This window comes from Eubalaena glacialis, chromosome 4 (genome assembly GCF_028564815.1).
Source record: "Eubalaena glacialis isolate mEubGla1 chromosome 4, mEubGla1.1.hap2.+ XY, whole genome shotgun sequence".
Lineage (NCBI taxonomy): Eukaryota > Metazoa > Chordata > Mammalia > Artiodactyla > Balaenidae > Eubalaena > Eubalaena glacialis.
In genome coordinates this window covers 30587060-30600765 of record NC_083719.1, presented here as the reverse complement: position 1 = coordinate 30600765, position 13706 = coordinate 30587060, and the positions used below count along the sequence as shown (strand labels likewise).

The 13706-nt window shown below is 36.1% G+C and overlaps 1 protein-coding gene across 5 annotated transcripts in view; it reads right to left on the bottom strand.

The window, feature by feature from the left end:
- The window catches only part of NIPBL (NIPBL cohesin loading factor), a 201806-nt gene that overhangs the window by 22901 nt on the left and 165199 nt on the right, over positions 1 to 13706 (bottom strand). For 4 of the 5 annotated variants that reach the window (XM_061189192.1, XM_061189187.1, XM_061189188.1 and 1 more), the window contains 4 exons: positions 6565 to 6673; positions 4921 to 5057; positions 365 to 505; positions 149 to 242 (listed from right to left, as the gene is read on the bottom strand). In XM_061189192.1, the coding sequence (XP_061045175.1) occupies positions 149 to 242; positions 365 to 505; positions 4921 to 5057; positions 6565 to 6673 (481 nt within the window). The remainder of the gene's footprint in view (positions 1 to 148; positions 243 to 364; positions 506 to 4920; positions 5058 to 6564; positions 6674 to 13706) is intronic. The other variant, XM_061189191.1, reaches the window with a different exon arrangement.

The following is a 13706-nucleotide window of genomic DNA, read 5'->3' as shown; positions in this document are numbered from 1 at the left end:
AAAATATTGCTTCTGAGAGTGGACCGGAGAGGACAATCACACCTCTTATAATTCCCTTGATACTACGTTTTATCAGATGTGTTAAAAAGGAACTGTATACACTGCAGGATCTAGCAGAATAATTTTAAAGCCCAGGCACTGAACTTACCATAGTATCTATTGAAACAGGCCCACACAAATTTAAAATTTTGTGTCACTTTATTTACAACTGCCCCAAGACAGCTTACACAATGTTGCACTACCTAAAAGAGAGAAAATGTTACTGTTTAGACAAAAGTTAAAGACAAAGGTAAAAACACAAGATTAAGTTATCATTTGTGAATTATGTACTGATCAACACAGAGATGGTAAAGTGAATGCTTACAGTCATGCCATATTTGATGATAAGCTTCATTAGATCTTCTTCAATAGTGGCAAGGAAAGTTTCACTTGGATGCTCCATCAGTGGTACAACCAGCTCTAGGATTTTTGCAACATTGCAGATAACCATGAAATCATTTTGTGTCTATAAGGATAAAATTAGTGCTTTATGAATAACAAAATCTGAAAACAAACTATATACAGCTTTATGTAGTTGGGAGGTTTGGTATTATTTATATATATATGTATATTTATATAAAGCTTTTTTTCAAAAAAAAACATTATTAGAAAAGAACTTCTTTAAAGAATGAAGGGAGGAGCAGCAGATAGTGACAGGAACCTGGATTCTAGCTCTGTCACTAACTTACCATGTGATCTTTGGGTCACTTAATCACAATGCTACAGTTACTCTTTTTCTTCCTAAAATGCACTGTCAATTCTGAACAATGGTGTTTAACAGAGTATTTTACCAAGACTGGTATCGTTTTCAAGATTAGTATTTTTCAAACTAGGGTATGTTAACTCAGTAGTTCTCAACTGAGGGTGACTTTGCCCCCCAATGGATATTTGGCAATATATGGAGACACTTTTGGTTGTCACAACAGGGGCATGGGGGTGCTACTGGCATCTGGTGGATTGAGGCCAAGGGTACTGCCAAAAATCCTACAATGCTCAGAATAGCTCTTGACAACAAAGAATAATCTGGCCCTAAATGTCAACAGTGCTGAGGTTGAGAAGCCCTGTGTTAACCCTTCTTATGATAGATGAAAATGTGGAATCCCAGAACTAGGTATAAGGCTCCTTTATTTTAAAATTTAAAATATTATAGTACAATTTTTCTTAATTTTAAAAGTTTTAAAGCTGATTAAAAACTAAGCGGTTTAAAAAATAGGTAGAACATCAAGAAATGAAAAAACCAAAAAACAAAGGGGACTTCCCTAGCGGTCCAGTGGTTAAGACTCCGCGTTACACTGCAGGGGGCGTGGGTTTGATCCCTAGTCGGGGAACTAAGATCCCACATGCCAGGCGGCACGGCCAAATAAAACATCTTAAAAATAAATAAATAAAGTAAAAGCTAGTGATTAAAAAAAAAAGGTATTAAAGGATTTACAGTAAAAAGTCTCTTTCCTACCCCTGTCCTCCAGTCACCCAGTGGTGTCCCTGCCCATAGGCAACTAAAGTTACTAGTTCTTTCTTTCCTTTCCTCTTCTCTCCCTTCCTTCCTTCCTCTTTCTTTCTTGACTAAGGTTTTAACATACGTTTTTTTATCTAGCCAAGTTATCATTCCTTATTCTTTTTTTTTTTTTTTTTAAAGATTTATTATTTATTTATTTTTGGCTGCGTCGGGTCTTAGTTGTGGCATGCAGGATCTTCGTTGAGGCAGGCGGGATCTTTCATTGCGGTGCGCGGGCTTCTCTCTAGTTGTAGTGTGCGGGTTTTCTCTTCTCTAGTTGTGGCGCGCAGATTCCAGGGTGCGTGGGCTCTGTAGTTGTGGCGTGTGGGCTCTGTAGTTTGCGGCACGCAGGCTCAGTAGTTGTGGCACGTGGGCTTAGTTGCCCTGTGGCAATGTGGGGTATTAGTTCCCTGACCAGGGATTGAACCCGCATCCCCTGCATTGTAAGGCAGATTCTTTACCACTGGACCACCAGGGAAGTCCCTCAGTCCTTATTCTTAGCAACAGGCTTTTGACACTCATTTTGAACTCTTTGAGCTTATTATTACCTCACTGGTTAAAAACTTTCTGACCTTACATTCATCCTTCCTTTCAGGATACACAAAGGATTAAATAAAAAAATAGGCTAAGATGAATATTTTTTTTTTTCTAAGTAACATAGATGTCCTATTGTTCCCTGCCATCTCCCACTCCCACCTCCTTTAAGCAACAGGGGATGAGTTAAAGTGGATGTAGGGATAAATTAGTTTTTGTCAAGTAAGATAAATTCATTTGATAATCACTGCCGAAATTTTACTTAAAAATATGTAGTAAAAAATTTTTGAAACATAACTGGCTTGAAAAATCAAGTAAATGAAGTATCTTAAATTCTAGAAGGAAAATTTAAATGAAGACGTAAATCATGAATGAAAAGAGCTGTAGAATGTAAGAAATATTTGAAATGAATATATATAAGATAGTTCAGTATCTCAAACATTTAAAGAGTTTTCAAAAAGAGGTCCACAATTCAAAGGTAAAATGGGCAAATGATAAGAACAGTCAAATCACAGAAAATCAAGTCCAACTGGTTAATATCATAAAAAAGATGCTCAACCTTCTTAGAAATCAGGGAAGGGAAACTGAAGCAACAATGAACTATATTCTTTTACACCTGTTAGACTGGCAAAGTGTACAAAAATGACGCAGATTGTCATTTACTGGTTTCCAAAGAGGCTGTGAAACATGTCCACCAGCAATCTGGAAAGATCTATTCAAAACCAAAACCAAAACTAAAAAAAATTCCTTCAATCTGGGAAGTTAATTCTTCAGAATCTATCCCAAAGGAAAAAAAGCACCAGTATTTAAAAGTATATGAATAGGAATGATTATTAAGGAATTGTCTGTAGTGGCTATCAATAGGAAACAATGTAAATAAATACCTGCCAAGATGGGAAATGGTTAAATAAATCACAGGACGTCCATAAGATGAATAATATGTAGCCATTCAAAAGGATGAATTAAACATGTATCAGTTGTTTTGAGTAGTAAAAATCCCTAACAGATATGTATATAACATGACCTGATTTTTTAAAAATGTGGTCAACCATTTGTATATGTGTCTATGTGTGCCTGCAATTATAGAAACATGGATAAAGTGTCAAGGATATTCCAGATTGCTTATCTTGAGAAGAGGAGGAATAAAGATGGGGGTAGGATATAAAAAACAAAAAAAATTTAAAAATGTGTTTATTATATTTATGAGATGGCCTTATTTATATAAAACTTTATATTGGTGTATATATAAAAATATGTATATATGCATAACAAATTATACAAAACGTTTTCAAAGTAACCTTGCTTTAAAAAAATATTGACTGAAACGAGGACAATATATAAAGGTTCCATTATAGTTCAGATTCTAGAGGCAAGACATGGTGTTGAATTCTAGTTTTGGGACTTGTTAGCTGTGTGACACTGGGCAAGTTAGTTATATTCTCTAAGCTTTCGTTTCCTTATCTGTAAAACTGAGATAATAACGGTACCGACTTCACAATGTAAATGAGATAATGTATGTAAAATTCTTCACAGTGTTTGGCACTGCGCTCAATAAATATTATCTATTATCATTAGCCACAGATTACCTATTAATCAGTTTATTTCTGGATCTAACACCAAGATCTAAGCCCTAAAGGTAGAATTAAATGTTGTCTTAAATGTTGTTTTCAGAAGTACTATATATTGGTTTTTTTTTTTAATAAATTTATCTATTTAATTTTATTTTTGACTGCATTGGGTCTTTGTTGCTGCGCACGAGCTTTCTTTAGTTGTGGCTAGCAGGGGCTACTCTTCACTGCGATGTGTGGGCTTCTCATTGCGGTGGCTTCTCTTGTTGCGAAGCACGGGCTCTAGGCACGCAGGCTCAGTAGTTGTGGCTCGCGGGCTCTAGAGCGCAGGCTCAGTAGTTGTGGCGCACGGGCTTAGTTGCTCTGCGGCATGTGGGATCTTCCCAGACCAGGGCTCGAACCCATGTCCCCTACATTGGCAGGTGGATTCTTAACCACTGCGCCACCAGGGAAGCCCTATATATTGTTTTATATGTTGTTTTTAATGCATTTATCTTCTGGTACTTTCCTCAGTCTTTAAAATTTGTCAGGACATCCTGAAGATTTTCACCTAGAATTTGTTAATTTAGATTGCCAAAAAAACCTGACCGTGGCAAGAAAACAAATATAGTAAACAGTTCAAATTAGCTCCTTAGGAACACTGGGAACATAGTAAGTAAAAAACTATTTACATTTATAGGTTTTTAGAGTATTTTAAAATTTAGTGTTATAATAAGCCACTTAACTCACCACGCTGTCATGTGAAGTTGCTAGATTATCTTACTGAAGCAATATTTAATCTTCACATTTGATTTTAGGAAAACATAGTATGTGTAATATTACCTTAAAATAACAGCCTAGCATCTCTGATGATCCTATGTCTTCCATATTCAATATATTGATATGTTATAAAAATAAATAAAATATATCAAAAATGACAAATGAAAAGCAAAATCAGAATCCAAAAGACAGTAAATTTCTCAGTGACAGGAACTCTGTCTCATTCACCTTTTAAGTCCTAACAATAATTACAACGTTTATTAAGCATTACTGAGGATTTAGCTTGAGGAGTTCACAAAGAAATGGGACTTGAACTTTATTTATAATACCTCAGAAAAATGATGTTTGTAGATAACTTGCCACAAATATTAGAACATACATTTGAGTACATAACCCAGTTGATCTGTCAGTGAAAATGACTGTCATCTATCAGTGAAAATGTGGATGACACAATGTGAATTCTAAATTTAAAATATTTACTACATGGTTTATATAAGAGAAAAATAGGACAGCTCTAATACTTACACTACATTTAGTGGTAAGATATGGTTGCATAGTCATGGCATGTTTAACCATGAGCTGGGGTCTTATTTTGCTGAATAAGAACAAAGTGGTTATGCAAGCTACCAATCTTCCAGAATTCACACCTTTATTGTCAGAGTCTGGAAAAACAAACAGAGAAATAAGACACTAAAATATGACAAGGCAGTGGAAATTATACAGAATATTATTTAAATTACTCAATACTATCCCCTGAATAGATTCAGTACACGCCTGAATACAACAGATTAGCATTTCTTATGATGCTAGACTTCCTGCATTTCATTTTTTCTTTGTTATATAATATTACATATATTAAGGATAAAGGACAAGGAGGCTGCACTGGGGAAGGCAAGTTTTACACTGAGGGGAGTAGGACTGAAGTTAAAAAGTAGAATGAAAGTTGGGAAGTTTAGAGATGGAATTTTCAGAATAAACATGGTGTTGATTATATCTAAAACTGGATGGAAATGAGTATGGGAAAGAAAATTAGCAAAGGAGGACAAAGACAATTTAGCTGAGGTGATACTGTGTTTAAGGGTACTGGGGAAAAAAAGAGATGCTGCTGTGGTAGAAGAATATTAGAAGACAGGAATGATAAGAAGATGGACCAGTGCTATATTAGAAAAGTAAACAAAATGCTGTTCAGGTGAGATGAAAATGTTGCTAGTTAGGAGATAAAATGTTTCTTGGTTCTCAGGAGTTTTTAGAGGAGATTAGAAACTTTTTAACATTAAGTGACAACAGTATCACCCTTAAAATCTAGGATAGGGAAAAGTAGGGGAAACAACAAAATATACAAAGAAAAAGAGGTAAACATGGAAAATGAAAAAAAAAATTAAAGAAAAAAAAACTGCAGTAAAAATATAAAGAATATCAACAATTTTACCATAAATGATACCTCTGTATAGAGGCAACTGGCCCCCAATTCTGAAAACTGACTGAGGCTGACTATTGTTCCTCATTAACGTACATTAGGGGATGGGAAATAATGTTAGTCTTGTGTGCTTTTAAGCAATAGATATCAATTATGACTTTTATAGTTTTATATAATTATTTATATTTTCATTAACTTCAATTTTGTGACTGATAGTGTGATAAATAATATAAAATATTAAATATTTAAGGAATTTCTCAATTAAAAAAATATTAACAGCTTTCTGGGTCAAGATTAAGCACATTTTATATAATAATTATAAATGATATTAGGTATAACTGCAAATCTTTTAAAAACATTTTTATAATAATTAAAACAATTTCATTTTGATAGAAAATTTTATATAATTTAAAAGATATTGAAGTTTTTGGATGAGTGCATTTGGCTAAATACATATTAGCCCCTGGACTTACTTTAATTCCTGTTCATTATGACATCTAAAATTATGTGCTATTGAAAGATATGTGGAAGAGATAAGTCCTATGCTTTTACTGTACTGCTCTAGATAATATTACTCAACTGTAACAATATAACCTAGGATTCAACACCAAACAAAAAACAGATTTCATTTAAAAGTGAAGTAGTTAATTATTAGGCTAAGCAGAGCTAGAGGCAAAAATGAGAAATGTGCCCAAAGTATTTTAAAATATCTTATAAAATCAACTTAACGACCAATATATAAAATGTCTTACCAGCTAGAGATTCCTCATATTTAAGAATGTGCTCAACTAGGTTATCAACAAGTTGAGTACAAGCTTTCTTCACAGGTTTATATGAGGAATCCTCTTCGGACTTCAACAACTATATATGTGTATATATAAAAAAAAAAAAAATCCCAGTATAATTATTCATTAGACAATAATAATATAAACGCATTTAATGTGTCCATAAGTAATAAGCTTTTCAACTGGTTATTAACAATTTAATACTGAAAATGCAAATTAATAAACAAAAATATGTAACAAATATTTTAAAATATCTTATAAACCAGTAATTTATAGATACTTTCAAACAATTTTAGTATGAAGTTATTTAAATTGCTATGTGTAGGACCTAAGGTAGAATATGAGAGAAATGAGAACGGTGACCTTCCCTTAAGAGTACCACTCAATGTTAGTTGAATGATTTTTAAGAATGAGAATTCCATTCCTTATTATTTCAAGTTCTTTGATGTCTCAAAAAAGTATATTATGGGTTAATTACATTTTTAAAATAATTGTAACTACATCTGAATTGCACCTTATAATTCACAATTATAAAACACAAGGCTGGATTTCTTCCCTGTGTTATCTTTACCAAGTTATTAATAAACAATGTTAGAAAAAATGATATGAGGAAAAGAGATCAGTCTAACTATAGCCAAAAAATAAAACCAATCCAATCTTTCATAATAATCAGAGGTCAATGGTAAAGTCATCTAAGGTATATCTGTTTTGTTAATAAAGAACAGCTAATACAATTCTGGGGCTATTAAAGAAATTGAAATGTTTAATTTCTGTCAAGAGTTCCAGTGCTGTCCAATGTAACTTTCTACAATGATGGATATGTTCTATATCTGTGCTGCCCATTATTGCTGCTACAAGCCACATGCAGCTACAAAACACTTGAAATGTGGATAGTATAACTGAGGAATTAAAAGTAAATAAAAATTCAAGTTAATTTAAATGAAAAAACATGTGTGGCTAGTATGGGACAGCACAAGTTTAAACTTTCACTACAATATGCGTGGATGATTAAAACTGATAGCAATCAGAATAACATATCACACACATTTCCCCTGTTCCCTCCAATTTAAAGAAATAAATCAAAGCAAGAGAACTTCAATTTACCCAGTTACAACTCCGAACAGCAAATTCTCCTTGCCCTGCTCTATAACTCAACCTTAAGCAGCTATTAAAATTATACGCTACCCTGGTCTTTTTCAGGCAGGAGTAGAAAACAATCTCCTCGCCTGTTTTTTCTTTCTGCTCTCCAAGACATCAAGTATACATAAAAGTATTAATCATAAATTTTAGTTCACGACATTGCCAATACTGGTATGTGCCCTTTTAATGTATTTACTTATAAATATAATGATGCACTATGAACCTAACTCAAGAATATTTCCAATAACTTATATTTCCCAATGTACTCCTTCCTTTATCCCATCTTCCCGTTTAACTTTCAAGGTACCACTTATCAGGAATTTTACCATTTCTTTGCTTAAAAAAAATTGTCTAAGCTAAATATTGTTTATAGTTTTGCTGGATTTTCAACTTTCTGAAAGGTATCATACTGGATGTAGTGTTCTGGGATGTGCCTTTTTCACTCAACATGTCACTAACTGTAATCCAGGTTGTTGCATGAAACTACTTTATTCATTTTCACTGCTATACGACAGGCCGTTGTATGTCTATACTGCAATTCATTTATCCATTCTTCTGAAGATAGGTTAATTAAAATTTTAGTGGCATAACGAACATTCTTGTCTCCTGGTGCACATATGCAAGATTCTCTTGGGTATATACCTTGGCGTGGAATTACTGGGTCATAGGATATATGAATGTTCAACTTTATGAAATAATGCTAAATTTAAAAACTTTTGTTGTAATATTTTCTCAGCACCAGTGTTTAAGAGATGCTATTTAATCCATCTTTTCTCCGTCATTTGTTATCACCTAACTTCAACTTTTGCCAATCAAATGGGTGTAAAATGTGGTCTTGATTTGTATGTCCTATATTACTATGAGGCTGAATACCTTATAGGCCATGTGTGCTATCTCCTCTATGAACTGCCTATTCATGACTTTCTCCTGTTTTCCTACCAGGACTCCTGCCTTATACTGGTTTGCAGGACAGGAGTTCTTTACATATTTTTAACAATGATCCTTTGTTAGTTATATGTGTATCAAATATCTTTCCCAGTTTGTGACTTGTGTTTTCTTGATTCATAAATTTTCCTCATTTTAAGGCAGTGAAATTTATCAATCTTTCCAGGTTAATGGCTTTTGTGACTTACGAAATTCTTCCCTAAGAAAGGTCAAAAATATATTCACACATATACTTTCTTCTGTAAGTTTTAAAGATTTCCTTTAATCTATATGGAATTGACTGCTGAGTTGATTAAAAAAAAAAAAAAATCCTTATGGATAGCCACTTGGCCCAGTCTCATTTATTGAAAAATCCATGCTACCTTAATTACTGTATCTCTAAAAATAAGTCCTGATATTTGTTAAGGCACATCAGTGTCCCTGCATTTTCAGAAGTGACAATTATTTTCAGCTCTTTACTTTTCCATATACATTTTTAAATCACTTTGACATGTTTGATGAATACTTTTTGTTCTTGATTTTGATGAGATCTTTTAATATCTTTCCATTTTGCATGATTGTCATTTTAGGTTTTATAGTTTATTCTCTGTCAGATTTTATTCCTAGTTTACTAGAAGTTATCATTCAAGGGTATTAAATTTTAACAATGATTTCTCCTGTATCCTGACATGATTATTTTTTGTTTAATGTTAAATCATACACACGTGTGATGTTAAACCAGCCCCATGATATGCATGCATAGATATATGTATATATGTGTGCATATGTGTATGTAAACATATACACATCTCTATCCATCTTTTTGATGCATTTCAAAGTAAGCTGCAGACATCAGTGTATTTCCTCTTTTTTCCTTTTGAGATAAAATTTACATGAAATATGTACAAATCTTCAGTGTATACTTGCCCGGTTTTGTTAAGTGTATTCACCTATATAAGTCAAACTCCCTATCAAGATAAAGGACAGTCTTTCTCCATCTTTAACTTATATCAGAATCATCTGGAGACTTTGTTTAGGTGGGCACCTACTTCAGAGTTATGGATTAATTAAGTCTGGGGTAAAGCCTTAGAACTTCACTTCTAACAAGTCACAAGTAATCTTGATAACTTTTAGAACCACTGATATAGATTATTACCATCACCCCTGAAAGTCCCCTCATGTTCCTTTCCAGTCAATCCCTGGCCCCCTGCAACCACTCTTCTGATTTTTTTCCAATATAGATTAGTTTAGCCTCTCCTAGAGCTTCATATAAGTGGAATCATAATATGTACTCTTCTGTGTAAGGCTTCTTTCATTCTGCATGTTTTTATTATTTACCTATGTTGCTGTATGTATCAATAGTTTGTTCCTTTATGATATGGTGCACTATTAAGTTGTATGGATACATCAGGTTTTTTTTAACCCATTCACTGGCTGATGGAGACAGAGACAGTATTTGACTATAAACTCAGGCAGGAGAAATCAAGCTGCACCTTCAACACTTTGCTTAGAAATCTCCTCAGCTAAACATTCAATTTCATCACTTGAAGGTCTACCTTTCACAAAACACTAGAAGAGAAACACAGTTTAGCCAAGTTCTTTGTCACGTTATAACAAAGACTCACTTTTCTCTGTTGACTGATAGCATGTTCCTCATTTGCATCTGAGACCTCATCAGAATGCCTTTTAACCATCCATATTTCTACCAACATTCTGTACATGACTATATATATGCTTTAAAGAGAAGGAAGCTTTCCCTATAGCTCTTCTCTTTTCTTTCTGAGCCCTCATCAGAATTGCCTTTAAATGTCTTCAAAGCAATATCAGTTTTTTTCTAGTATGCACCTCAAAAATCTTCTGGTGTCTACCAACTACCCAATTCTAAAGTCACTTCCACATTTTTAGGTATTTATTTCAGCAGCACCCCACTTATTGATACCAATTTCTTAGTATGGGCTGCTTTAACAAATACCATAGACTATGTGGATTAAACAACAGAATTTATTTCTCATAGTTCTGAAGGTTGGGAAGTGCAAGATCAACATATGGTTGGTTTCTGGTGAAGATCCTCTTCCTAGCCTGCAGATGGCTGTCTTCTTGTTGTATCCTCACACAGCAGAGAGCAGAGAGGTAATTTCTCTCATGTCTCTTCTTAGAAGGACACTAATCTGATTCATGAGGGCCCCACCCTCATGACCTAATTATCCTCCAAAGGCCCCATCTCCTAATACCATCACACTGGGGATTAAGCTTCAACATTATGTATTTTGAAGAGACACAAACATTCAATCCACAGCATTCTTTGAAGAATCCTCTTGAGGAAGGAGTTCCATGCACTACTGAAAATTTATGCTGTTAATCCTTTCTCCAACCTTCCCCAAAGGAACCTATAGTCTTTTACCAGGTTAACTGTGCATTGGGGGAAAAAAATTATTAGACCTTTTAGGCATTACCAGACACTGGCTCTGAACTGACACTAATTCCTGGAGACCCAAAACATCACTGTGGCCCACCAATCAGAGTAGGAGCTTATGGAGGTCAGATGATCAATGAAGGTATAGCTAAGGTCTGTTTCACAGTGAGTCCAGTGGGTCCCCAAACCCATCCTCTGGTTATTTCACCAGTTCCAGAATGCAAAATTAGAATAGATTTATTCACAGGCTCACAGAATCCCCACGTTGGTTCTTTGATCAATGGAGTGAGGGCTATTGTGGTGGGAAAGGCCAACTGGAAGCCACTAGGACTGCTTCTACCTAGGAAAATAGTAAATCAAAAACAATACTGTATCACTGGAGGGACTGCTGAGATTAGTGCTACCACCAAGGACTTGAAAGATACAGGGGTTGTGATTCCGACCACATCCTTATTCAACTTGCCTATTTGGCCTGTGCAGAAGACAGATGGATCCTAGAGAATGACAGTGAATCAGCATAAGCTTAACCAGGTCGGGACTCCATTGCAGCTGCTGCACCAGATGACGTATCAGTGCTTGAGCAAATTAACTCATCCCCTGGGATCTGGTGTGCAGCTATTGATCTGGCAGATGCCTTTTTCTCATCCCTGTCAAAGGCCCACCAGAAGCAGTTTGCTTTTAGCTGGCAAGGCCGGCAATACACTGCACTGCCCTGTCTCAGGGGTATATTAACTCTCCAGCCATACATTATAATTCAGTTTGCATGTTCTTGATTATCTTTCCCTTCAACAAGGTATCACACTGGCCCATTACATTGATGACATTATGGTGATTGTACGTAGTAAGCAAAAAGTAGCAACTACACTAGACTTATTGGTAAGATGCATGTGTCAAAGTGTGGGAAATAAATCCAACAAAAATTTAGAGGTCTTTTACTTCAAAGAAATTCCTGGGGGCTTAGTGGTGTGGGGTATGTTGAGATATTCACTGTAAAGTAAAGAATAAGATGTTGCATCTGGTCCCTCCTATAACCAAAAAAAAGACTCAACACCTAGTGGGTTTCTTTGAATTTTGGTGGCAACAAATTCCTCATTTGGGTATATTATTCTGGCCCATTTACTGAGTGACCTAAGAAGCTGCCAGTGTTGAGTGGGGCCCAGAACAAAAGAAAAGGCTCTGGAATAGGTCCAGGCTGCTGTGCAAGTTGCTTTGCCACTTGGGCCATACGATCTAGCAGATCCAGTGGTGCTTGAAGTGTTAACGGAAGACAGGGATGCTGTTTGGAGTCTTTGGCAAGCCCCCGTAGGTGAACTGCAGTACAGGCCCTTAGGATTTTGGAGCAAAGCCTTGCCATCCTCCATAGAAATAGCTCTTGGTGTGCTACTGGGCCTCAGTGGATACTGAATGCCTAGCCATGGGCCACCAAATTATCATGCATTCCGAGCTGTCATGAACTGGGTGTTTTCTGACTCACCAAGCCATAAAGTTGGGTGTGAAAAGCAGTACTCTATCATCAAATGTAAGTGGTATATACATGATTAGGTCAGAGCAGGCTAAAGGGCACATGAAAAAATGGCCTAAATGCCTGTGGTTCCCACTTCTGCTACACTACCTTCTTTCTCCCAGCTTGCACCTATGGCCTCAGCTGACCATGGGGAAGACCCTAGGGTCAGTTGACAGAGGAAGAGAAGACTTGGGCCTGGTTTATAGACGGGTCTGCACAATATGCAGGTACCACCCAAAAGTGGACAGTTGTAGCAATACAACTCCTTTCTGGGATATCCCTGAAGGACAGCGGTGAAGAGAAATTTTCCCACTGGGCAGAACTTGAAGCTGTGCATCTGGTTGTTCACTTTGCTTGGAAGGAGCAATGACCAGATGTGTGATTATATACTGATTCATGGGTCATGGCCAATGGTTTGGCTGGATGGTCAGGGACTTGGAAGGAACATGATTGAAAAGTAGGTGATAAGGAAATCTGGGGAAGAGGCATGTGGAGACATCTCTGAATGGGCAAAATCCATGAAAATATTTATATCCCACATGAATGTTCACCAAAGGGTGACCTCAGCAGAAGAGGATTTTAAAAATCAAGTGGATAGGATGACCTGTTCTGCAGATACCTTCTCTGAGGATATCAGCCTCTTTCCCCAGCCACTCCTGTCATCACCCACTGGGCTCATGAACAAACTATCCATGGTGGCAGAGATGGAGGCCATGTATAGGCTCAGCAACATGGACTTCTACTCACCAAGGCCACACTGGCTATGGCTACCACTGAGTGCCCAACCTGCCAGCAGTAGAGACCAACACTGAGTCCCTCATATGGAATGATTCCCTGTGGTGATCAGCCAGCTACCTGGTGGCAGGTTGATTACACTGGACTGCCTCCATCATGGAAGGGGCAGCATTTTGTTCTTACTGGAATAGACACTCTGGATACAGATTTGCCTTTCCTGCATGCAATGCTTCTACCAAAACTATCTCCTGTGGACTTACAGAATACCTTATCTACCATAATGGTACTCCAAACAGCATTGCTTTTGATTAAGAAACTCACTTCACAGCAAAAGAAGTGCAGCAACGAGCCCATGCTCATGTTCCCGACCATTCTGAAACAGCTGACTTGACA